General features: G+C 39.1%; 4 protein-coding genes across 16 annotated transcripts; 2 read left to right on the top strand and 2 right to left on the bottom strand.

The window, feature by feature from the left end:
- Nucleotides 1-1,106: 1,106 nt before the first annotated feature.
- On the bottom strand, nt 1,107-10,397 carry LOC103989996 (uncharacterized). Of its 5 annotated transcripts, none has more exons than XM_009408984.3 (4): nt 10,258-10,397; nt 6,696-6,852; nt 4,545-6,371; nt 1,107-1,470 (listed from the first exon to the last, which is right to left on the bottom strand). In XM_009408984.3, the coding sequence occupies exons 3-4, from the start codon at nt 6,346-6,348 to the stop codon at nt 1,181-1,183; spliced, it is 2,094 nt and encodes a 697-aa protein (XP_009407259.2). In that variant the 5' UTR covers nt 6,349-6,371; nt 6,696-6,852; nt 10,258-10,397; the 3' UTR covers nt 1,107-1,180. The 5 variants fall into 5 exon arrangements, with proteins under 5 accessions (XP_009407259.2, XP_009407262.2, XP_009407261.2 ...); XM_009408987.3 differs by having other exon boundaries at nt 6,696-6,794; nt 10,258-10,394; XM_009408986.3 differs by lacking the exon at nt 6,696-6,852.
- A 1,328-nt stretch (nt 10,398-11,725) lies between these two features.
- LOC135640619 (4-coumarate--CoA ligase-like 1) lies at nt 11,726-14,132 on the top strand. The gene is made up of 6 exons (XM_065155274.1): nt 11,726-12,286; nt 12,361-12,942; nt 13,227-13,425; nt 13,491-13,636; nt 13,701-13,768; nt 13,844-14,132. The coding sequence occupies exons 1-6, from the start codon at nt 11,870-11,872 to the stop codon at nt 14,058-14,060; spliced, it is 1,629 nt and encodes a 542-aa protein (XP_065011346.1). The 5' UTR covers nt 11,726-11,869; the 3' UTR covers nt 14,061-14,132.
- Nucleotides 14,133-15,416: 1,284 nt separating this feature from the next.
- Nucleotides 15,417-25,642, top strand: LOC108953177 (squamosa promoter-binding-like protein 12). 8 transcript variants are annotated; one of them, XM_065155261.1, is made up of 9 exons: nt 15,417-16,501; nt 16,592-17,160; nt 17,235-17,319; nt 17,408-18,082; nt 18,453-18,589; nt 20,398-20,658; nt 21,482-21,741; nt 21,826-21,965; nt 24,798-25,642. In XM_065155261.1, the coding sequence occupies exons 4-7, from the start codon at nt 17,415-17,417 to the stop codon at nt 21,730-21,732; spliced, it is 1,317 nt and encodes a 438-aa protein (XP_065011333.1). In that variant the 5' UTR covers nt 15,417-16,501; nt 16,592-17,160; nt 17,235-17,319; nt 17,408-17,414; the 3' UTR covers nt 21,733-21,741; nt 21,826-21,965; nt 24,798-25,642. The 8 variants fall into 8 exon arrangements, with proteins under 8 accessions (XP_065011333.1, XP_065011334.1, XP_065011338.1 ...); XM_065155262.1 differs by having other exon boundaries at nt 15,417-17,160; nt 24,798-25,278; nt 25,389-25,642; XM_065155267.1 differs by having other exon boundaries at nt 15,418-17,160; nt 17,508-17,568; nt 17,653-18,082.
- LOC135586143 (light-harvesting complex-like protein OHP2, chloroplastic) lies at nt 24,705-26,383 on the bottom strand. 2 transcript variants are annotated; one of them, XM_065155272.1, is made up of 4 exons: nt 26,181-26,383; nt 25,943-26,036; nt 24,902-25,055; nt 24,705-24,812 (listed from the first exon to the last, which is right to left on the bottom strand). In XM_065155272.1, exons 1-3 carry the CDS (start codon nt 26,309-26,311, stop codon nt 24,951-24,953), a joined length of 330 nt encoding a protein of 109 aa, XP_065011344.1. In that variant the 5' UTR covers nt 26,312-26,383; the 3' UTR covers nt 24,705-24,812; nt 24,902-24,950. The 2 variants fall into 2 exon arrangements, with proteins under 2 accessions (XP_065011344.1, XP_065011345.1); XM_065155273.1 differs by having other exon boundaries at nt 25,952-26,036.
- Between the last annotated feature and the right edge of the window lie 72 nt (nt 26,384-26,455).

The raw sequence follows: 26,455 nt of genomic DNA, 5'->3' as shown, positions 1-26,455 counted from the left end.
GCCCTTTGGCCCTTTGGCCCTTTGCCCTTGTTGTAGGTAGGTAGGTAGGCCTCTGCCCATATTTTGTAGAATGTATATTTGTTGCTACTTTGACCCCCAAAACACAAAAAAAAAAAAAAAATGTCCCTAAAAATATTCATGTCACATTGCTCAACCCCATCCACGCATTACAATCCTGCATTGATTGATTGGTGAGTCATGGTTTGATGGCGTGAATTCACTCGTAGATTTTAGAGATATGGCTTTTTTGGGGGTGTCTATCTCGAAATGCTGATCGTGTACGTCTCATTGGATGGTGCTTCGTTTGGGCCCTCCAATGGATAAAATCAAAATCGTAGGACGTCCATCTCGCATCGATTCCTCATCACTCACGGATCATCCGATGATGACTTTTACCAGAACAAAATTGAAGTCGTCTAAGAACATTTCCAAGCGATAAAACTGTGCTCATTGAAAGAGTGGTGGACACAACAATTCCTTCCTCGTAGCTCCTACAGCTTGCCCGGTGTGGACCTTATCAGGTCCCAAGCTATATACGACAATGTCCCGTATGTAATATAATCTAATGACAATAAAAGTCTAACACAAGTATTTTCTTTACATTAGCGAGCTTTGGTGGTGAACGGGTCACAAATTTCTCCCTATACTATTTTTTGTTTTTGCTTTAGGATAAAGTTGGTTTCTTTATTTCCTTGTCACGATTAATCTACTTATAATTGGCAAGTTCTTATTACCATCTTGTATTCTTGTTTTAATTCCTCACTATTATGCTAGCAATTTTTCTTTATAGGAATTGCAACATGAAAACTTACCATCTTATAATTTGTCTTTACAGAATGCTAAGATCACAGTCATGAGCAGCTGAGGCGTACTAAGTAACGCGCAATTCTATGTGGGGAATTGCTGCTATTCCCTGTATAAATCCTTGAATGCGTTTAAAATAGAACATTGTCGATTCGGTGCCAACCAACTTGCTGATAAGTAATAAATTTCTGTTTTGTGCTCTTCCCAAAAAACAAAAACAAAAAAAACAGTCATGTTGTATAGCCATCTGCCATCAATCTCGAACTCGGAGCACAAATCAAATGGAGGCACACACAAAGGGATCAGGAGAAGCTGTTGCTCACTACCATTGTTCAAAAAAAGCATTACAAGTCGTCAGAGTTCATATAACAAGCTGTCAGTTTCTATCTACAATCCATTCTTCCAAGGGCTTAAGGTCATCATGGCCGAGCTCGATCTCCTGCTTCAAGCTGGACGGTGAATGCCACAAGCGACGGTTGTAATGGACAAACTCGAGATCACGAGACCTCTGCTGTTCCATGCAGTTCCTTCCCTCAGCAAGTAACTGCTCCGACAGATCCTTCCTTAGCATGTACCTCGAGGCACCACTGCAAGCCTGGCTTAGGATTTTGACGGCAAACTTTTGTAGTTCTGGGCATTGCCCTCCGTGCATTGACCACCACATATCTGCAATTTGAAAGAAAGAGATTGATCTCAGAATCCTACACAAAAATTAGAGATCTGCACGGGGATCAGCCTAAGAGAAATGAGGTCAGGGTTATCACATTATGGATCAGTGAAACTTGAGGTGTCTATCTCTTTATATAGTTCATCCCAGTCAACGATTAATCACTAAACACGCAAAATGAGCTTGGTCGTAAAGAATGAGTTGCTGAACAATGAGAACTCAACATTAGTCATTGGAGCAATGACAATTATGAAGGTAACAGTTTTAGCCAACTAAAAGGACAGATAGAATGTGATGCACTTTTCATTATTAGGCAAAACATCGTTCAATGAAAGTTCAGCCTAAAATTTTTATCCTCCACAACATCTTGAATATACCATGTGATTCCTGAAAAGTAAACAAGTAGACAATTCAGAGCTGAAACAATCTTGATCACTGCCAAACACTCTTGGCTAAGAGCTAATAATTTTTAAGTAGTGGTTTTGAGTTCCATTTTGATTGCACTGTTCGATGACTGCATGACATGCTATCTTGAGGAACAGCTTTGAACATACACTCCACTTATGCTCCCACAGATATATCAAACAGTTTTACATGGCATAAAGTCTGTCCCTACAGTCAGATGAAGACCTTCATTTACAGAGTTGAGCTGAGTTTAGCTATCTATATGCACACGCTAGATCCTAATCGAGAAATTCTCATCATACTTACTTTCATTGCTTATTTGCTATCATGCCATCGCCCGATAGTCATTCTGAAGCTAAATTTTCACTGAAAGTTGCACATGCCTTCTTTTCACCAATTCATCCCTTAATGATGTTGCTTAACATCTAGATAAAATGCATATTTACCAACATATCACCATATAAGTGTGGTTTGATTGTTATGGTTATATTCTATCTCATATAAGACATTACCAAAAGCACTAAAACCTGTAAAGGATAAATGTAGCTATTTTTAAAACACTAACATATCACCGTATCGGTGCCATCAGAAATTAATCGTGACAAGAGTTATAAAGTAAAAATGTCCTTTCATCATATAACAAGGTAAGCTAGATCAGAAACCTTTTTCTTTTTTCTTTTAGACTTCAGCATTACAAGTCAAAATCCCTCTAGATAACACAAGGTCAACACCTAGTTAGTCTCATAAAGAGTCTATGTATCTATGTTAGAAACTTCACAAGAATTATGAGCTTCTTAGCTTTTTTCGTCTTACCATAGTTATTTTTTATAAAAAAAAAAACAATTTGATCAATATCACACCAAGTCATCTCATAGAGTGAGCTTCTTAGTATTTTCTTGTTGTCTTACCATAGTTATTTTCTATCAAAAAAACAATTTGACTGAAATCATCATATCTGCAGGATACAAGAAAGGTAGGAAACTGTGGCGACACAATTTATTTCCTTTTGACTTTTTAGCTTCTATAGAAGAACGGTACTGGACATGTAGATCAACATTTTAACAGCTGAAGAATATCCTACCCAAAGTACACTGTATCAATATCTTGTACATTTTCTTAAAACATAATTCATAAGCCGTTTGGTTGCATACAGCTAACATTTTGCCTAATGTTCTTGATATATCATGTAGACCTTAGATTCTGTTCTTTCCTTGTGATGTGACTACATTTTTCAACTGCTTTGTAATCCCTAATTGTTGCATATGAATAGTAGTCTTGCAACATTGTCTTCCCCTCTGAAAAAAGTAAACAAAGAAAATGTATTCCTCTCTCCGTTTGGAGTTTCTTTATTCTCATGCTATTTCTGTTAGATCTTTTCATTTAAGTGTCACAAACAATCTTTTAGTTTCATGTTATATTGGACTGTCCTTAAACTTTTTCCAAGATAATTTTCACCCATAATCAATATAGTTAAATTGCAAATATATTGAAGTCTAGCTTATCGAAACCTTGACAAATCATTAGCATCTGTATTAGCTTTTATCTAGTACTTTGGTTTCAGCAGAACATCACAGGAATTTCTGGCTCAAAAGATACTCCAGATACCTTAACCACGATTTGTTATTTTTCTCAAGTTTTGAGTTCTATTGTGCATACTACCCTTCAAATTGATATTTTCTTGTGTACTTTTGAAAACTTGTTTTTGTGTTAGTGCCTTTCTCTACCATCTCAAACAATTTATCAAGCTAAGCTGGATTTAGTAGTGGCCCTCATCAACCAACCTTTCGATACAACCAAATCTCTCTGCTTATTTAGAAGTCGCCCTCATCAACCAATTGTCCTTTAACAGTTTATATAGGGACTTCCACTTTCAAATCTCTCTGCTTCAGTACAAGGTGCATTTATTGATCCTCCCCACATCAGCAGGAGTTTCATGCACAGACTATCCTTTATTAGTTACCAAAAAAATTAGGAATAATAAGTGACATTTCAAGTCTGGGATGGTAAATTGACTAAGAAGGCAATCACAAATATCTTCTATTTCAAAGGTTAAAAGAGCAAATACCAACTTTTGATGTTTTGCAATATCAACATTTTAAGTGAATGGATATGTAATTGCAAACCCATCTAAAATTCGGATCCGGGACCATTGTTTTTTACTCACCTCAATCAACAAACTATTAATGCAATATTCAATCATTTAAATTTAGTTCATGTAACAACAATAACAACAAAACCATAAGTCTTAATTATTTTGAGTCGACTCCATAGATCTTTTATCACCATCAAAATCTGTCATTAAATTTAGTTCATGCATTTTAGGAAATTAATTGAACTGCAATTCTTACCCAAAAGGAGTTGCGAGCTATTTCAGTAATGTGTTTGCTTTTACTTGGACATTGTCTTTCAGTCATACAAGAGGAAATAAGTACCAACAGTTGGAGCACCCTTTGCAGAGTAGCAAAACTAACTCGACCTTAAATCATTCTTAGCAAATAGCACCACACTCCAGTAAGTGCTACATCCTCATCTGCTCTTGCTAGTGGCTTTTCTATGTTCTATATATAGCATAATTAACAAAGAAAATGACAGTTGAAGGCATGGATTAACTGTGACAAGTTATTGCAATAGCTGAGACAGAAATTTTGAGTGAGGATATCTCTCTTACCTGGTGAAATTTTACTTCTTTGATCAACTGCTGCATCCCCAGAAAAAACACCTTTAGCCTCTCTATACTCATCAAGTTGGAGAACTATGAGCTCTTGGTCCTGTTGGTCCACAGTCATTTTCACAATGCAGTACAATACTCCATTAGTGACTTCAGCATCAATATAGAAATCACTCGAATAGAAGAGACTTGGGTTCAAAAAGTATCCAGCAGAATGAAGAGGGCTGTGGAGATGGTTGTCCCATATATCATCTACTAGAGTCCATATAGGATCATATCTTGCCTCTTCATGTCCCAAATTCCTTTTAATCTTTTCCTTCGCACGATCAATGGAATCATATAAGAAACCCATTGGAGACCTATCTGTTCCACTGATCTGGTGCAAAACGTCAAGTAGTGGATTTGTGATCTTCAAGACATCAACTGCAGCAACCCAAAACGAAGAATCTTTCACCAACTTAGAAATGCTTTTGCCCTTTATTTTAGAAGCCAAATCTGAGGTAGTCCATGTTGGAGAGTTGAACATGTAGACCAAATTCTCTCTTTCAGATACCATGTTTTGCAATGTGACGAATGGTGTCACCGATTTCAAGTTGGAGGTTCTGACAAGATCACCTCCACGAACGTGTTTTCTCAATAGTTTTAGAGCTAAGGCATTGCTGTAAATAAATTTTGTAATGGCCTTAGCATCACTCAGTACTTTCTTGACATAATCTTGAGCTTCAATTTTCTCAAAAATGATATTTATACAATAATCTGCAGATAACGTCCAAAATATAGATCGGTATTTCTCCATTATCTTTTTTCCTGCAGCCTCAATGCAGTCTGATGTGTCATGAGCAACAACTTGAACAACATACTTAACACCTACCTCCTCAATGACATTACAAATTAATAAGAATAGTGTGTCAACATCATCAACAGCATCAGATGCATCTACAGATCTCAAAAATATGGTGCCTAGGGGGCAATTCACTAGAAAACTTATGAGGCTCCTGCCCCTTGGATCAGTCCAACCATCTAGCAAGATGCTACAACCAGTTTGGCCCCAAGATTGCTTCACATCCTCCACATGCTTAAGAACTTCTTTTACCTCTTCATGTAGGATTGTTCCCTTCAATTCATCATAGGTTGGTACCTTGTATCCAGACCCACAACCAATAACAGCATCCATCATTCCCTGAAAAGAAGGTAACTTGACATTGGCAGTATCAATGCCAGCCTCAAAGAAGAACCTACCAATACACCTTGCTGCATGCCATGCTGATTCATCCTTCACTTCTTCCTTGACTATCCTGTACATGTTTTTCGTAATGAATGGACTGGGGCTGCACCAATTTACAGTTTCAGCTGAGTGAGGCTCTAAAGTGTTCACTTCCTTCACCAGGGACTGTTTAGGACAAAAATTATTTACACTAGAGCTCTCTCCCACATTGATCTCTGTTGGTCCAGAGCTATTAACTGAATTAATACCAGGGGTTAGTTTGAGTTGGCAACATCTCTGTTTGCTTGATGCAGGAGAAAAGTTCCTTTTCAAAGGAAGTTCAGGATGTTCTATTCTTCCAACCTCCTTCAGCAGCCTTTCTTTCTTCTTCCCAAGCAAAGCATCCCTCATCTGAGTTTTGACCACGGCTGGAACTTCAATGCATGCAGTCACATCACTCCCAACAGCAGCCAGGTGGTGCTTGAGACGGTTAAAGCCATTCACCTCCTTTCCGCAGTACTTGCATCGGACTCTCCTCTTCTCCTCGTCAATAGAAGTTCCATGTTCCTCAATTGTATCTTCAACAGCGACTGTACTCATAACTTATGAGTTCCCTGCGCCACCTGATTTATAACAATATCAAGCTCTAAACAAGAGATAAACAATAAATTATTCCCATGTAATCTTAATTTGGACAAGTCACAGATATCATACAAAACTCAAGTGTATTGAAAGTTGAAACCATGATGTGTACATTGTATGAAACATAGACAAACTGAAATGATAATTTTTCATAAATCAAAATCCAAAAGCAATATACCTCAGAAGCACATAATTGAAAATTTTTTTTTGCACAATGCAAAGGAATGAAAAATCAATCATCTATAGTTCTTAGAAAAACACAAAAATGCATGATTAAGGGGTCACATCACCAGAAACCAGATTACCAGTATGTGCCATCATTTTGATGATAAGAAGTTGATCTTTATACCAACAGCCCACTTATCATCTCAATCATAAGATGTCCATCTTTTGGCAGTCAATACCTTCATTGAGGAGGGATATAGTCAAAGAAATTCTGAACAAGAATTGTCACTTGGTGCACTGCATTAGACCCAACATTATGCAACTTATAATAATAATTCATGCAACAAATCTTAATTCTGGACTAGAAAGATGGAAGCACAACAGAAGAATAAGATAATACAAAATAAAGCAAGGGAAAGCAGCCACCAATCTCAAGAAAGATAAACCATGTTACCAGTGAGAGGGAGGATGAAATAAGATGCGTTGAATTCGATCTTCAAATCTCTAAAAGCTAGAGCAGAGTTACAAACACCAGCAGCAGAAAACTTTCTTTCTGCCCTTGCTCTCTGAGTTGATGGGAACCAAGAAAGAGACTGAGAGGAAAGTGAGAAAGAGATTATTTTTTTATGTTACATGCACAAAGGCATATTGCCCAGGGATGGACTGAGGCTCACGAAACTTTGACAGTTCAGATCCTCCCCATCATCTTTCCATCTACACCCTTGAATAACTTTGTGAATCATGTTTCGTGGATGTCAAGTTTGATGAGCCTCAAAATAAGGGTGAACATTTGATCATTACCATATTCACATCAGTACTATTTTTATTCGATGAATATAATAAGAACACAGAAAATTCAGATGCTCTCAGTCATCTTTTGATCTATGGCTTGTAGAATTTTATGAATTGTGCTTCGTGGATGTCAAGTTTGATGTGCCTCGAGATAAGGCGGAGCATTTGATTATTACCATAATCTATTACTATTCAATGGACATGAGAAGAATACAAATGAAAAAATATTATGGACAGTGAACGACGTAAACACCGCCAATGCCGATCCCAAGTCTAGATGAAAAAGGTGGAGGGTTGCGTTAGGTTACTGACAACCAACGTAAAACTATGTCATAACTCGTGAGTATGGATCTTAACCAATTTCAGTATAGAGTTAAGTAATTACCCAGAAGTGACGTGAGGTACCTTCACCACCTAGATGTCCCGAATTGCAAACAGTGGGCTAGGAGGACACCCGGAAGCGGCCCATCACAACGGCGCCCAGATGTGGTGCCGAGTAGGCAAGGGTTCTCTCATTGTTTTGGACCAATGAGAGTAAAGAAGTTCGTCCAAGAACAGAGAGTTAGGTTAGCAACTTGAAATATAGGAACATTTTCAGGGAAAGAATTAGAATCGATAGACGCTATGATATGAAAAATAATAAATGTTATTTTCTTACAATAGACTAAATGGGTAGAAGATATGATATGAAAAATAATAAATGTTATTTTCTTACAATAGACTAAATGGGTAGAAGATAAATCTAGAGAGATCGATAGTACTGAATTTAAAATTTGGTCTACTGAAAAAGTTAAACACAGAAATAGTGTAGAAATTATTATTGATAAGGATTTTAAGAATAATTTTATAAATGTAAAAGGATTTGTAGATCTAAAATTTATGAAAGGACGAGATGTTTTAAATGTCATTAGTGCTTATACTCCTCAAGTTGGATTAGATGATTAAACCAAACGAGAATTTTGGGAAAGCTTAGATGAAATCATTCAAGAAATACCTATAATCGAAAAATTTATAATTGAAGGAAATTTGAATGATCACGTAGGATACACATATGGTGAATATAAAGGGATGCATAAGGGCTTTGGTTGTAGAGAAAGAAATGAAGATGATAGTATAATTTTAGATCTTGCAAATTTTGTATGATCTTATAATTATAAATACTCACTTTAAAAAGAGAGATGAATATTTAATTACTTATAAGGGAAGTCATAGTTGTAGTTAAATAAATGTTTTTCTCACTAGAAAGATAGATAAAATTATTTGTAAGAATTCTAAAGTTATACCTGACAAATGGAGATAGAGTTAATCATAGTGTCTCAAAGAATAGAGTTTATCTATCGGGACAAATCAAGAATTAATCATAACGTCGTACGAACCAATAGAGGCATCAATAGAGTTAATGTATAATGTTGCATGAAAATGATATTCTAAGATAGTAACCAACATTATAACACTAAATTATAGTTTATCTTGGAAACTCATAAATAAAATGGCTCAAGAGATAAAGAAAAGACGGGATTATACAAACTGAATATTAGCATATCCATATATGCATCCACTTTCATTTACTGCACATGAAAAACAGATAGGATAGTACCAACTATGCACGCACCAATGGATATGGATAAATGATGTCAGATATTTAATTAAACAGATTGACATATCAACTGAATATTAACAATTTTTATTTCTATTAATAACATATTGTGAATAGAATTGCCATTGCAGTTTGTCATTTTCCTAAATTACAACTTGAACCCTTATTAGACCATTTTTAATTAAAAACACCTTAGATAACACAAAGTTTTATCTTTTTCCTAAATTTTAAAATCATGTTTCTTTAAATTCTGACTATTTTACTAAGTCATGTTTCCATGCCCAATTGATTGAATTAATTGGCACACGTACATAATGAGGGCATACAATGACATGGTATACACAAGAGAGTTAATTGTATTGTTCTTGAGAAATTAGAGTATGTAGATGATGCTTGGTACACGTGTGCATATCAGAAATACCAACAATTACATAATTGGTATGAAGGGTGTAGTATTAAATCCAAACCAAAATGGGGAAGCAGGTGTCCATCAGCCTTATACATGGAGTATCCACTGGCAAAGTTCAGTCTTGTTAACCTAATTGCAGAGAGTATCAAACTAGAAAATTAAATCATTAATCTAAATGTTCAATTTTAAATCCAACTGAGGTCCAAAACCTCGAATAACGATACAATATATGTAAAGAAAATTATTTTGTCATTGGTATTGTGTTCTAAAACTTATAGTGACATCATTTAGTGAAATTTCATTAGACTGGGTGATTAACTTTTCTCCTACAACTGCAACTATGTACAGGAGATGGTAAACCCTCGAGGCATGACTTGAATTCAGAATCCTTCTTATTCAATGGAAATAACTTATATCCCTAGTTTATCCTACTTAGATTACTTCCTTACTTGAAGCTATACCTAGGAGGTCCTTCTTTCCCTCGAGTAAAGAAGGCCCTTTAGGAGAGCTCAACAATGCTAACTCGCACAAAAGCAAAAGGAACGATCTTTAAGAGAAAAAAACCACCATACCAACGCAATATTAACTCCAAGCTTGCAATCGCCCAACAAAACCCAACGCTCAAAGAAGCAAAACGTGGAGGAATACCGCAACATCAACTCAAGCGGAAAAGAGGATTTATCGGGGAAACCCTTGCGTTCTTGATTGCAAACTGATTTGCAATCGCCCAACAAAACCCAACGCTCAAAGAAGCAAAACGTGGAGGAATACTGCAACATCAACTCATGCGGCAAAGAGGACTTATCGGGGAAACCCTTGCGTTCTTGATCGCAAACTAAAAAGAATGCGACCCAGGAGTAGCATTACACCGCAGAGTTGCAGAAGAGGGGACGCTGTCACCAACCTGAACAAGGCGAAGTCTGTCACTCATGAGAGGAGAGGTGGCGCACCGCTGCAGGCCGGCTTTTGGTGGCTTCACGGTGGTCGGGTCGTGGTTTAACAGCGGCAAATTGATAGCCGAGTCGCGAATACCACCGGCCGGAGAAGACAGCCCATTAATTGTATTTCTCATTTTCTTATAATAAACAGAAAATTAACTCGAAAATTGGACAAAAGAGGAGATGCGAAAGGATGGATTTGAGGGGATGTCAGTGAGCCGTCGAGCTTAAGATGCGTGTTTCCAGCGCCGATCGTCGATCCAGGCCGTCCGTTGAAAACTTGGGGAATCGTGCATCGTTCATATCGAGTCGAGAGACTTTTGAGAGATTGGACTTGCGTCAAGATTCGTGCGCCGTGATGTCGATGCAGGCTGTTCGTGCGGGATGAAGGGGTGATGGAGATTGGTGTACTCTCGGGGTTGAGATCTTCCGGACGATCCGTTGATCTGGACCGTATATGAGTAGCTTTGTGATCCACGCTTGGTTGATGTTGGGTTCACATGCTCGGTGGTGTCGATTTAAAATAATTCATGCATAGACTCTCTAATTTAGTCCATAACAACACGAGTCAACGGGGAAGTGCTGCGTGAAGCCGACGCCTTGCAGCAAATTCCACGTCCTTACTACTACATCTCCTCTCGCAGCTGCATCCCACAACAGGAAGCTCTCGCACGAGAGGTCCCAACCCGCGCAATCGGTGGCCGCCAAGGAATCCGCCTTCCACGCACTGACGACGTCGCTTATCACAGACATCGACTCCGACGTCGATCCCTCCGCCGCCTTCTTGTTTGGCAGTGCGCAGCTCGACGGCGGCGACAACGCGTGCCTCGTGGCGATCGCCTTCACTTCGGTGTCCGTCAGCGCCTGCCGCTGCTCCTCCGATAGAGGAGGGAGTCCCTCCACCGTGAAGTTGAACCGTCCGATGTCGCCCCGGAGGCAGTAGACGGCGGCGTCGTAGGCGCGCGCGGCCTTCTCCGCGGTGCAGTACGAGCCCAGCCATATCCTTGACCTGCTCTTCGGGACGCAGATCGCCTAAACCCATCGCCCCAATTTCCTTCTCCGGACTCCCCCGAAGCGGCTTGGAGTGCTTCTAATCTTCCCTCTTCCTCGGAGTTTAAAATATTAAATTATGTGATTCTTTTAATTATAGTAAAATATTTTATTAAAATTATTTTAGTGAAAAAATTCTCCTAATTATTTATCTTAGACTTTACCTATAAATATATAAGATCTCTTCCGAACTATACTGAAAGGAGATTATAACTCAACTCTCTTGTGCTATTGCTTAATCTTCGAAACAATAAATTGATTTATTTATTCTCTTACTTAATAGTTTCTTGTTGAAGGGTGCAACAAGAAATATTATATATATATATAGTGAGAAGCTCTTCAAGATGTCGATGCATTCATGACTCAACCAGACCTCACCAGATCATAACCTATTCTGCCACACCAAGTGCACTTCTTTCCCTCCCTTCTCCTAGACCTCAGCTAAAACCTGTCATCACAAGGTCTTCTTCAACGTCTTATAACCCCCATACCACAGCTTATGGCCTCACCAGTCGATAGGAAGTCAACATGGGAGACACATGCATCGATGGGGAGGAGCAGTTCATCTTTCGCAGCAAGTACTCGTCGGTCTCGATACCGGAACATGTGACACTGCCGGAGTTCGTTCTCGGCGACGCCGAGGCTTATGCTGACAAAGTGGCGGTGGTGGAGGCGTCCACTGGAAAGTCGTACACGTACCGGGAAGTGGTACGTGAGACAAGTAGGTTTGCCAAGGCCTTGAGGTTACTGGGCCTGAGGAAGGGGAATGTGGTGGTGGTGGCCCTCCCCAACATCGCCCTGTATCCGGTGGTCGCCCTCGGCGTTATGGCTGCCGGCGGAGTGTTCTCAGGAGTGAACCCTCTGGCTATGCCGGCTGAGATAGCGAAGCAAGTGGAGAACTCAGAAGCCAAGCTCATCGTTGCCGACAAGCTCGCTCATGACAAGGTTGGTTCTCTTTAAGGTTGTCAATCGATCCCTCCGGTGTTTTAGCTCAGGATCGATGACGCTACATGCAACAGGTGAAAGATCTTGGGGTACCGGTAATACTAACTGGAGGAGATCAGGTGGTGGGTGCCGTAGCATGGGATGATCTGCTTCAAGCGACGGACCGTGCAGGTACAAGCCACCATGGAGAGAAGGTGAGCCCAGGAGACCTGTGCGCCCTCCCGTACTCCTCAGGCACCACAGGTTGCTCCAAGGGGGTCATGCTGACCCACAGAAACCTGGTGGCCAACCTCTGCTCCACCCTCTTCTGTTGCGGGGAGGAGATGGTAGGCCAGGTGACGACGCTGGGCCTCGTGCCGCTGTTCCACATCTACGGGATCACCGGCATCTGCTGCGCCACCCTCAGGAGCAAGGGGAAGGTGGTGGCGATGGATCGCTTCGAGCTGCGGGCGTTCCTCCACGCGCTGATCGCCCACGAAGTGGACTTCGCGCCGATCGTCCCGGCCATCATGCTGGCGATGGTCAAGAGCCCAATCACGAACGAGTTCAATCTCGACAAGCTAAAGCTCAAGTCGGTGATGACGGCGGCCGCACCGCTTGCGCCGGAGTTGCGAGCTGCCTTTGAGGCGAAGTTCCCCGGCGTCCAAGTTCAGGAGGTACGTGCATTGCATGCCATGCCATCCGTAGCAGCACAACGTGTCTCAGATTGCAGACATGGCTAAGCAGTCTATTCCTTTCCCTAGGAGATTACAATATTATAAGTTATATATATATATATATATATATATATATATATATATATATATATATATAATTTGTGCGTTTAATCCTCCTTTCAAAATCTACAACTTCTATGGTCACTTGATGAACAAGATCAAGTGTGAAGAATAACTCTGACACTGTTCTCATGTTCTCTTTGATCTCTTGCGCTGCAAACTAGGCATATGGGCTGACAGAGCATAGCTGCATCACACTAACTCATGGTGATCCAAGGAAAGGTCATGGCATTGCCAAGAAGAACTCTGTTGGCTTCATTCTTCCCAACATCGAGGTCAAGTTCGTCGACCCCAACACCGGTCGATCCCTCCCCAAGAACACACCAGGGGAAGTCTGTGTCAGAAGCCAATGTGTCATGAAAGGTAAGTACTCCTCTCCCGTCTGATATGTAGATGTGATCATTCTGATACTGTGCATGACCTGATAGGCTACTACAAGAACAAAGAAGAAACCGAGAGGACTTTGGATCAAGAAGGGTGGCTTCATACTGGTGACATCGGGTACATGGACAACGATGGTGATCTGTTCATCGTAGATCGCATGAAGGAGCTGATCAAGTACAAAGGATTCCAGGTAACAAAGTGCATGCCTTAAAGATTCCAAGAAGAACAAGCTCAGGTCTCGTACGGCCGTGCAGGTGGCTCCGGCTGAGCTAGAAGCCATCCTCGTCTGCCATCCTTCAGTCGAAGACGCAGCTGTTTTCTCGTCGGCACCATCAACAGATTACTCATACATTGATTCGTAAGAATGTTGCTGATTTCTGCACTGCATTGCGTGCAGGTTGCCAGATGAAGAGGCAGGGGAGATCCCAGCAGCCTGTGTCGTCATGGGGAGAGACGCCAAGGAGAGTGAGGATGATATCATGGGCTATGTTGCCTCAAGCGTGTCAACATACAAGAGAGTAAGAATGCTGCACTTTGTGGACTCCATACCAAAGTCAGTCTCTGGGAAGATAATGAGAAGGGTTCTGAGGGACAACATGATCAACAAGAACTAACAAGCTTGGAAACTGTGATGATATCTCAGTCTAATAAATCAATAGAATCTCTCAGTAGAAATATAACTTACGAGCAACAACATCAACTGTCATACTAATAGAATTGCAAGATTTTCTTCTATAGATGTTGGTGAATAAATACAGCATCTACAGGATACTACTGTGATGTGATATGGTCCCAAACACATGAAAGACCATTTCATTAAGAAAACTATGGTATTATAAAAACATAGAGTTAAAAATAAATTCGAAATTATGAAAAATAGTCATAAAATCCATGTAAAGAAGACTAAGAAGCACACTTCCAAAAGCTAAAGAACAAAATTATTTCAAAGCAGAAGGACAGAACTTCAAAGAAGAGGGCAGAGTTAGATCAAAGTCCACATTGTTTTTTCCTTGTGACTTGGAAATCATGGGCCAAAAACTTTTGATAGACCCTCATATTGGACATCATGACAAGACAGAAGAATTATCGTTGGCTATGCAAAAACCATAGAGAACGGTAGGTGTGCTCCATGATGATTGATTGCACCATCACATCAATTGACAATGGGCACCAAAGGAAGGTTCCCAAATGAAAGAGGACACTGACTTAGTGTTCATCAGCTCCAATGTATGTGTCATCAATGGTACTGCCCACCTTTGATTTCCCTTCCCATCCAATTCCCCATTCACCATGATGTGTGTGGGTCCCACACACAATTTATAGACCATAAAATCACCACAAGGGTTTCTATTTGCTTTAGACAAATCCCAATGGCTTCTATTCATCACAATTTGTTGGCTCAAATCACATTTTCCATCACTTATATGAGATAAAAATTATAAAATATATCCTTCCCCACCTCCCCCCCAAAACACCCCACCCAAAAAAAAAAAAAATAATAATAATAATAATAACAGAGAGTTTTAATTTCATAATTAAAAGAAATATATACATCAGACAAAACAATTATCATATGATTACACCAGCAACAACAGGTTATGATGTCCTGACATTTGAATTTTTTTTTATTGCCATTAAACACTATATGAAATAATATTTTTAATTAAATCCAAGCATTCAAATCATTTTTTGCAGTTTTTGCATTGATAAATATTTAGTTTCCAAGATTTGTGCCCATATTAGACTGGTATTAATTAAAATAATATCTTCATCCGATAAGAAACATAATCTGTAAATTTGTAAATTCATACCAATTTTAAAAAAAATAATGATTAATGATTGTTCTAAAAGTTATTATTGTTGTGGGAATATTAAGTCAAATGTATATGAATTTGGACCTCAACTCCACCTAATTACCCTCCTGCCACTCTCTTTCTCTGTCCGTCTTGTCTGTCTGCGCGGACAAACGCGCACACGGCGCCTCTCGCTCCTGTTCAGAGGGACCAGAGAGTAGGTGGGCTTCCGCTCCGCTCTCAGTTGGTCCCGGCTTCGACACGGACGCGTTCAATCCCATCAATTCAATCGCTGGAAGCACCCATGCTGAGACTACGGTGGGGCAGACGGCAGCGGAAGCGGTACAAGATCGAAGAAAACGAGGGCTTGGGTGGCCAAAACTCGCGCACATGGTCGGTAGGGTAAGGCCTCTCTTTCCGTCCTCGGACTCGTGCACGCATGTCACATGCATCCTAGAAAACCTGTAAGCTGGATTGGAAACCGCGGCTATCTCCTGTTTCCAGATTCATAAATGGCAGAATCCTAGCAGAAGAGAAATGAAAAAGATGGCATTAACTGGGTGTTGGCCTGTTTTCAGATTCCGCCTTTGCTAACTAGTTTGTCGGTTTATCTGTTATTTTCTCTTATTCCCTTTGAGAGGGGTTCTGCTTCTGTGGTGGAAATCGGTGGCCTTTTTCGCCTCGTTTGCGAAAAAATTGGATCTTGCATCTGCCCTTTTCCTTCTCCGACATGGAAGAAGAAGGGCTACCCTTTTTACTAAGCAAAAGTGGCGGGGGGAAGGGCGAAGGGCTGTATGGAGTGATCATATTGGGGATTTGCTCCAAGCAGTTGCAAAAGAAGAACGAGTCCTTTATGATCAGAAACTCCATTATTTGCGCTCAATCATTTTCCTTTATTCACTAGTTGGATTCAAGACGCAAATTTGAAGGATGAAAATGATTAAGGGAAGAGGCTTTAGCCTAAAGGTTGCTTCTTTCTTGAAGTCATTTGCAGTTTCTTGGAGGACCCGTAGAATGACAAATCTGGTCCCCGACCCCTGGACCTGCTGTGTCAGAAACTCATGTGTTCTATTGATTCAGCTGGGGAGGGAAAGTAGAAAAGGTGTTCCTGACTCATTACCATGTTGATTTACTGTATTATCTGGTCTCTTATTTTGTAGCAGTAAAAGATCTCCAGTTTTTCCTTCTTCTGGATTCTCTGAGAAGCTTGTTTTCAGATTGATCTGGTGCTCAAAGCCTCTAACTAATCGGAAAACTGGAAGGTTTGTAGCTTATGTGTTTGAGTTTTTGTTAGAATGAAAAAGCTTCTGTACAAGAATATGAAAGAGACTATTGTTGTTCATTTCCTATAGGAGATCAGGTCATCTTCTCCCAAAGGCTGGCATGTGGTAAAACAGTATAAGATGGTATTCTGTTGAATAAGATATGTAAACTTTGAAGGAAAAATTGGATGGAGAGAGAGAGAGAGAGAGACAGAGAGAGAGAGAGAGAGAGACTTGGTATCTGTATAGGACAAAAACATGGAAGAAATATGATTTTAATGGAGGGGCCGCTTGAATTTGAGTTACTGTTTTGGAAGCAAAATTGAACTTGTTGTCCTGATTTGTCAATCAACCATCTGGTGGGACAAGCCTTCATGATATACATGTCAAAATTGATTGCCTCACCGTCATGGGAATATCTTCCTGTATCTTGTGAGATTCATCTCCTGTTCAGATGGTAGACAATGGAAGTGAAAGAGATGACCACCTGCATAAATGGTTGGGCGTTTCCTCGAGAGGAGTTGAATCTAGCCTGAATTAGGGGGGTTAGGGCTCAGTGTAGGAAGTTGATGTGTATCAGTGTTGCAAGCACAAAAGGAGATTTTCTCTACTGTATGTTTGCTGAGATGATGGCTTCCTGATTCCAAGAGGAGAAACATGTACTTAAACATCTAGTTGCTAGTTTTTCAGGTGTCACATTGGATTTGTTGTTATTTCTGATTTGTTCCAACAGCTTTTGTAGAACTCATTGTGTTTGCATTGACAAGCTGTGGTTTTAAAGCACAGTACAAGTTGGACCGGTTCCTATAATTTTCTAGGTATGAACTCTTTCTGAACTTCGTTTCTTGTGCTCCCTTGATTTTTTTTTAATTATTGAATTTCTTGAATCTTTGCCTTATGCATTAGATTCACCATGGATTGGACCTCAAAGATGCCCTTCTCATTTGATTGGGAGACCTTGGCGCTACTCAACGGAGAAGAAACTGAAATTTCTAAATCTGCACAGGAACTTAAATCAAAGATCGGAAGCGGCATAGGAATGGGCAATGGGTCTCTGCAATTGTCTGGTGGGGATATGTGTTCTAGCTCTAAAGTGGGTTCCTGTTCATTCAAAAGCTCCATTTCAGCATCTGATTCTACATCAAATGCAGTGAGGAAAATACCGGAGCTGAACTTTGAATCAGTTGGAGGATTTCTTGTCAACCAGAACAAGAACAAAGATTTAGCTAGGGTGGACATTTCTGAAACTTCACCTGCTGTAGTGTCTGCAGAAGGCACTAAGGAGCCTGTGATTACTCTAAAGCTTGGAAAAAGAACATATTTTGAAGATCCTTGCTTGAGGAATAACATCAAGAGCTCATATTTTCCAGCTTCTAATCCCTTGTCAACTACTTCGGTTAAGAAATCAAGGGTATATCAGCAGAACTTGCTGAGAGCTTACTGCCAGGTGGAAGGTTGTAACATCGACCTCTCCACATCTAAAGATTATCATCGAAAGCATAAAGTTTGTGAAAGCCATTCCAAGTCACCCAAGGTCGTTGTTGCTGGTCAGGATCGCAGGTTTTGCCAACAGTGTAGCAGGTGATGCTTCTGTTAGTTTTAAAATTTTATTTTCTCTCTCAAACATCAACTTAATCCACATGGATCTTTTAAGGTCCACCCCCCTTTAACACACAACCTTCTCCACCCCAATTTAAAGGTATATGGTTAGTTGGTATTGTACTTTATTTTCAGCTTTTACTCCTAGTTGTGTGATGCTGACATGCTTCAATTTTCATTCATGTTGCTTCTAAATATGGTTATGCTTCTTTTAGGAGTTCCATAGTATGATTACATGTATGGATAATAAAGCTGTTCTTGATTTAGGGTATTGTAATTCCAATCCACTGAATCTGTGTAGTTAGTCCTCATTCTTCTTGTAACAGATATCACCTTCTTGGTCATCTTTCAGGTTCCATGATTTGTCTGAATTTGATCAGAAAAAGCGAAGCTGTCGTAGACGGTTATCTGATCATAATGCACGTCGACGGAAGCCACAGCTAGAGACAATCTCATTCAGTTCTTCAAAGCTTTCAGTATCATACTATGGTATTTGTTGATTCTTGATAGTTCACCATTCATTGTTGAAATGAATAGCTTAATATCTGATACATGCACTTCTTTCATGATTGAGTCGACAATTTGCTGTCTTTTCCTGCAGACTAAATACCTTTTGATATGAATTCAGACTTCTTTATTGTAATCCACAAGATGTAGTCTTGTGGCCAGTGAAAACACAAATATAAATGCTTTGTAGGTCATTATGGGTCTGTACAATGCTATGGATAGAGGAGATGAGAGTGACAAATAAGGAAGCTTTGGAGAGCTTAGACAGTAAAGATGTTTCTTACAACTGATCGTTGCTTCCTTGCATATTACTAGAAGTGATTTGTGCTTTGATCTATTGAAGGTATGAGAAAATTTTGGTGTCCCTAAATTTGACTAGTGTTATTATCCTTGTCGAATCTAAATGGTATGGGAAGATCGCTGTTGTCATCCTTAATATGTCTTATTCATTTTGTTGTCCCATGACTATATTGTGTCATGGCCTAATCTGATGAGATAACTGACTTGTTAACTTGATGATAAGCTTAGAACCACCTGACCCAAAATACTTCAATCCAAGTTAATGATAGTAGATCCATTTTAACTGTATAAACTAATTCAAATATCCTCTTACAACTGAAGTGGGCTTAAACTGGGACATTACATATTATGTGTTACATGTTAAGAGAATTAGGTTCTAAGGAAACTTAAATTAGGAAGGTTGTTTCATTCTGTTCTTTAATTGTTTTTCTAGTATTTTATTATATGTTCCCAGAAGATTAGGATGAAGGATGATTTTTGAGACGACAATGGTGATTTTTTGATGACTTTTTGTTTGCATCTGTTAGTTGAAACCAAGATGCAGAACAGGTTGCTGTAGATTTGGTTAGTTCTTAATGTGAATCTAAGCTGTGGCAAATTGGCTTGTATTCCTCTGTCCATTTTTTTCTTTTTTCATTCTTGAACGCATTTTCATCATCGGTCTTTTGTTGTTGTTTTAGGAGTATTTATTGTACTTCTTTTGGCTCACAGTATTCCCTCTATATTAGATAAACCTTGTTTTGAGGAAGAATCAAGTTTAAGAAAGTCCGGATGCCCCCTTAATGGATTTTCTTCTTGCAAATTATTAAAAAGAAAACTACGAATTGCTTAATCTATTCAGAATCTATTTTAGATGGCCTAGATGAAAGGGTTGCATGAAGTAGCTTTCCATGAATCGAATTCAACAAATGTCAATTCTATTTGATTGTGGGCTAGTTACTCTATTTTCCTTGTGCTATAACATAAAGATGATTTGGTGAGTCAGTCTCAGACTTTGACTGTTTGTACGGTTTAGTGCATCAATCTCTCGAAGACTTCTGGGAATAAAGTCGACAAACACAAATGGTCAAACCCATCACACATGCTTTGTAGGACAATATTGAATTCCTTCTTGATCTGGACATGGTGTGAGAGATGCAAATGCACCAAAGAAGTCATCTACCACGCTAAATATTCGATGATGATTTGTAATCATTTTGACAGGGAGTTTGTATTCCAGTTCATATGATATTTTGGAGTAATGTTTTTAATTAGGCATTTGGAGTTCTGTCATCGGTCACTGGGTAAACTTACTTTCCAGCTTCTCACTGGGACCATGATTTGTGGTGTAAACTTACTTTCCAGCTTCTCACTGGGACCATGATTTGTGGTGGTTTTTATGTTGCATTCATGCATTAAAACTTTGAGTTGTCTCCATTGGCCATAGATCATTTGTATTTGTATCCTTTCATGTTCATTTTCTTAGATTTCCTTTTTTGTGTGTTATGCAGATGACAAACAGCAGGCAAATCTTGTTTTTGGTCAATCTCCTTTCCATCAGATGACAAGCATTGCAAGCTCAATATGGGATGGCTCAGGCAGCTTGAAGCTAACACAAAGTGAAGGATCTTGGAGAAAGTCGAGCGAAACAGGAAGTACTAATGGGCAGCTGCTTTTTCCTAGCAATACCAACTTAAATAATGCTTACACTGGCCATGATATGGACAGTCTCCTGGCACTAAAGGGCACCACTGCTGAGATCCTCAATCAAGGTAATGTTTTCGAGCACCTTTTATCCCTGCAGAAAGGCAAATGGCTTCCATTAATTTAATGCAGTTGAGTTCTCCATTGCCAATCTGCTGCTTTCTTGCAAATGGATAGTTGGTCGATAATATTATTTAGGTGATGCATGATAGGAAAGATAATGAAATTATGAATATTAATGGTACGAGGAAAGAAGAGGTAGAGGGAGAGTTAAAATAACTTTATTAGAAACTATAAATAAAGATTTAAATATTCTTAATTTAATTAACATAATGATTTTAACATAAATCAATGGTGACATAATGTAGCCGACCCAAATAATTGGGATTGAGAGGAAAGATAGTGCTCAATAGCTTTTTTTTCTTTACTTGAATTGTTTGTCATTTGGCCTGTTCATTGGTATCTCCAAAGACATTGGTACAAGGTAAATCAACTAATGGCAACCTTTTTTTTTATATTATTGAGAGGATGTATTTTAGTTCATTGTTAGTAAAGAGAATATACATGTATATGCCAGCCCGAAATATACAGGACTTGATAGCCTGTTGCTGTACATATCATAGGTTGTGGAGGTGTTGGGACTGTTGAGTTCTTGAGCACTCACAGTACAACACATCCCAAGCTAGACATGGTTGACGACTTATTATGCTTTTGAACCAGTTGACCATGCTAAGTTAGACATGGTTGACATTTTGCTTAGTTGTTATCCTCTACCACTGCTCTTCCAGAGTACATTGAGAGGAGATGCTATCACAGCCTATATTTTGCAGATTCATAGCTTTGATGGTATAAGTTGGATGTGTTGTGATCATCTCCGTGATTCGTTTGCAGGTCTTGAAGCGACTGCTACTTTTCAATCGGATGGAGCACCGGATCTTTGGCGTGCTCTCTCTCTTCTGTCAACCAACAAATCTCGCAGTCCACCAATCACAGGGTATGTGAACGCTGCTCGTCCTGAGCAGCCCTTATTGCAAGTGCTTCCATTTGAGTCGAGGAGCGACGGTGGCCGTCAGCTCCAGGAATCTCTCCTGTTCAAGCCGTTCTTTGGGACAGGGTTCATTGACACCAGTCATCTAAGCTAGCATCATCAGGTGTTTGATTTGTATACCCTTCTTCCCCTTCCTTTTCTTTCCTGCCTTTGCTGCTCATGCTTAATGAAACCCATGATGTTTCAGTTTCAGGATTGCCATGTTGGAGAATAAACAAAGTTCGATAAGTCCTCACATCATTTTACATCTTGAGTTTCCCTCTTATGCCAAATTGCTAAGCTTGGCATCTGATTGCATTCAGAGCACCAACGTCCTCCTCCTCTAAGGTAACTGAGTTCTGAAACGTCCATTTCTCCTTTTGTTTCTGCCAGAATGGCTGTGTTACTTGCTTAGAAATAAACTCCTGAGTTAGGAAGTGGTTTATTATCATCAATGCACACCGACAACGATGACGACGATGGCAACACGGCTCATCGTTGGATTTGTTGTCGTCAAAGTGTCACAGATCAAAGTGATTAGACCAGTAAATAGAGCATTTCCTATCTTTTTGTCTATTAGTTGATAAGTATCACTTTGGAATCTCAATACAGATATGAATAAGGTTACGTCACTAATTGTACACTAAGTTAGATCACCCAACTGGGTTAATCTAAAAAAAAAGGCAAAATACAACACAACCAAGTTAATTGGATGAATGGGTGAAGGAAAATTAACTGTTTATGATGAGTAGAAAATGAGAACTAGTTGTAAGGCACAGGTACAAAGCCCAATTTATGTGACATGATTCGAGCACAAGTCCACAGGGGAGAAGCATCACTGCAGACAATTTTTAGAGTCTAAATATATCAACTATGAGATTCTTGAAGGTGTTAAGTAGATTAGTTGGCAAAAATTTTGATATTTCTTCGTAAAATATTGGGTTTAAATTTCGTCTTCCTCACTTTTTTTTTAAACCAAAGAAAAGAACAAGGTTCAGTGGAGAAGACATTTGAACTCAAAATTTGTGCATCACAAATATAAAAAAAAAAGTTAAGTTGGTGAAAAACCAAATTTGTAATAATTAGTAAAATAAAAACAATCCTATAAACTCGAATTTTGTGCAACACAAATTAAAAAAAAAGGGTCAAGCTGGTGAAACCCAAATGTTTAACAATTAGTAAGACAAAAATTAACCTGTGAAGTCAAAAAAATTTGTGCATCACAAAAAAAAAAAAAAAATCAAGTTGGTGAAAAACCAAATCTGTAATAATTAGTAAAACAAAAATTATCCTATAAACTCAAATTTTGTGCATCACAAAACTGACAATTAGTAAAACAAAAATTAACCTATGAACTCAAATTTTGTGCATCACAAAAAAAAAAAAAGGCCAAGCTGGTGAAAACTCAAATTTATGACAATTTGTAAAACCAAAATTAACCTTTGAACTCAAAATTTGTGCATCACAAAAAAAAAGGTCAAGTTGGTTAGAAACCAAATTTCTAACAATTACTGAAACAAAAATTAAACTATAAACCAAACATGTAAGACCCTGCACTGGTTCTCAAATGGTCAGGCACCTCATCAAATTTCTAATTTTCAGAATTACATGTAAGCTCCTTCACAAGTTGACAATACAGTGGCCTACCACAAAGGATAAGAAAGATGAGGTTTTTACTTATCAAGGGAGCCAAGGAGGAATGACCCGATCGTGCATCATCTAATGACGGTGGAAGCCTTAAGCGTAGAGAAATCGAAGAAGTAGACGAGATGGTCAGATAAAAGCGGCGCTGAAGGCAGAGGATCTGCGCCAAAACCCTAGCATTCTTTCTTCGCTCCAAAAATGTCGTTACTTGGGCGTATGAACGAGATCCGAAGACAAACCCCATGAGGAACTCTCGGTGCTCTCTTCGAATGACCGAATTGAGAAACGACCGAGCATGGTTGATTTTGCAACCCAAATTCCGGATTAAGATAAGAAAAGACTGAACGGATCGGGCCTGGCAAAAAGATCGGGTTTCAAACCCTAACAACAAATCCACGAAGGATTGCGCTCTCAGATGAAGAAGCAAGACGCCATTCCTAGACTCAGGATTTGGGATTGCCGGGAAGCGGAGAAACCACGAGATTCGAGAGGGTAAGTCGGATCAAGCATGGTTTTTACTCTTCGCATTACCACCCAGCAATTGGTGATGCAGGGTGGGGCTCGTATCTGGAGAGACGTAGTTGCGGACTCGATAACGAGCAAGCGAGTAGTTATAACTTTGAGAATATTAAAGGGCTTGGATGTGCCTCTATTGGATCAGATGGACGGCTGTGACTAGACAAGAGGGTAATAGTAATTTGTTTTTGTCCCTCCTCTTTATCTATTTATGAATTAAAGTGCCTAAATGGTTCAGAAAATGGAAGCACAAAGTAATAATATGAATAAGACCTCAATAATTGGATTAGGAAAGCATAAAATGAATAAAGAGTGATAATAGATGATGGGTGGTGACCACCATATTTATTTTTTAAAACATATTAAAATAGATTTTTATTATATTAAATAACATATATCGTTGTGGACTCAAACATAAGACCTATGACTTGTGTAACAATACACCAATCAATTAGATGTTGTTGAAACGATCACCATATTTATTATCTTCTTGCAAACATTGGGTATTTAAATTCACACAATATGATCTTCTCCACAACTTATTTTAACATTAAACTTTAACCAAAACTAATGTATGTTTAAAGGCACTAATTGCAGAAAAAAAGGCCATTATTTTTTTTCTCCGAAATCTCTTTTCTTTCTTAGATAGCGTTGGGCAATCACTATTTTTTTCTAGGAATTGATAAGTTAGACTTAAAAGGAAAAAAGAATTGCTATATAATTTCCTTCAAGCTATTTTACAACCTGGATGAGTTTTGCATGTTCATCAATAGCATCTTCTGACAAGGAAATATCCATGGAATTGAGGAATTGAAATCACTAGAGAGGAGCTTGAAACCTTTACAGAATTGCCTTGATTCCAGGGAGCTCTAGCATTTCAACAATTTGCTTTGGTACCTTTTTTGTTTCTTTTCTCCAGTAAACATCTTCTTTTTTAACTTCATTTGCCAGTTATGAGCATGAGGTATCTCTTGTTTCAGCTGATTTGATCAACATTTAGTGCCACCAATTTGGTTGCAGGAAAACTTGTTCATGCTTATAATACAACCAAGGAAGGAACATTCAGCATGTATGAGTGAATGCCAATACAGATTCATGCTTTTACTCAGATTAAGAAGACATACTTGACTCATTCAAATTATGCGGGGCTGGATCTTGAAGTATCACTCCAAGTCAATGATTCCAAAATTGGAGATAAGGATCTTTAGCTGTTGAACGAAGCTCGTGCCGGTCGCATACTCTGTCAGCAGTCCTATTGCAAATCTGAATATCGCTCATCTGCAAGAATCGCTCTGCTAATCAGCAAAACAAACAAGTTGCATAGGACAGAAGGTGATGACTTTGCATCCCAAGGCATTCTCCAGTACAAACAACTCTCATCAGTGGAGAACTTTGATGGAGTACCATGAATTCAGTTTCTGATTTGTAATGAACAGACGAGCAGCATCTAGAGAGAAAATTCTTGTGAATCAGTGGGTTAGACTTTGATGAGGATGAGAACGTCTGGTTGATACACACAAGAATCTCATTTTGAAGATAGAAAAGGTAGAAGAATTGACTAACACCATTTATTCACAATGGGTTAGAGTAGACATTGATGAGGATGAGAAGATCTGGTTGATACTAGAAATTTCTTATGCACACAAGAATCTCATTTTGAAGATAGAAAGGGTAGAAGAATTGACTAACACCATTTATGCTGTACCTTGATATATACAATGAACAGATAACTACCACCTTTTCTCCTGAAAATTCAGTTCACCAAATCACATGTGTGCAGATCAGGCATCACATCTTCAGCTAAAACTGTAACCAATGTCATTCTTATCTCCATTTAATTCTAATTGTTGGTGCATTAACTTTTACATACTCTCTCATATTGTCTTGTTTATCCTTCGTTTAGGAGAACTCTAATCAGCTTGAATTTTAGGATTCCAATACTATTCATCTTTTCTCTAGTTTACTGTATTTGAGATCTAGGTTAAATACTAAGTGTTTCATAGCATTAGGACTTAATTTGATCTTCATATACTGTTGAAGCACTTTCCAATCTTGCATTTACTAATACCCATATATAATTTATCTTTATCAAGGAGTGATTTTTTTTTTTTGTTATTCTCAAGTTGTTTACATTTTAATGATAAGCATTAGAATGAAACAAATACCTGACATACATCACATTCTTGGGTGACGGAAACTAAATCCAAAATTGTGGAACAACACTCGAACGCCTCTAATTCCATCTTGAAAATGCCTTCCCTGTATTCCCAAGTCCCAAACACAAACCAAAATAACCCATGAAATAAGAAATCAATTGTTCATCTGAAGGCAAATTATAAATAAAAGAAATGAAGCATCCTTTTTATTAAAACTGAGAGTTTGGATGGAGAAATTCTCTGGTACCTGCCATTGCTTATCTCATTCTTGCCCAAGAAACCAAAGAAAGGACCCTGGTCTGCCTCCTCCAGTTTCTTCTGCTTGAAGTAGTCCTGCAGCTCCTCTGCCACCCTCCTCTGGTACTCCAAAGTCACCATCCCCTCCTTGGTTGCGGGCGCTTCAACCGGCCTCGGAGTAGACTGTGCTGGGGCAGGAGGAGATGGAGGAAGCGGTGGTGAAGGAAAAAGACGGGTGTGGGGAGGAGATGCAGGTCTCCTCAGGGGGCCCTCAGCTTTGGAGGA

Source organism: Musa acuminata, chromosome BXJ3-6 (assembly GCF_036884655.1).
Source record: "Musa acuminata AAA Group cultivar baxijiao chromosome BXJ3-6, Cavendish_Baxijiao_AAA, whole genome shotgun sequence".
Classification (NCBI taxonomy): Eukaryota; Viridiplantae; Streptophyta; class Magnoliopsida; order Zingiberales; family Musaceae; genus Musa; species Musa acuminata.
The sequence above is the reverse complement of the archived record's forward strand: the minus strand, read 5'-3'. Positions and strand labels throughout refer to the sequence as shown.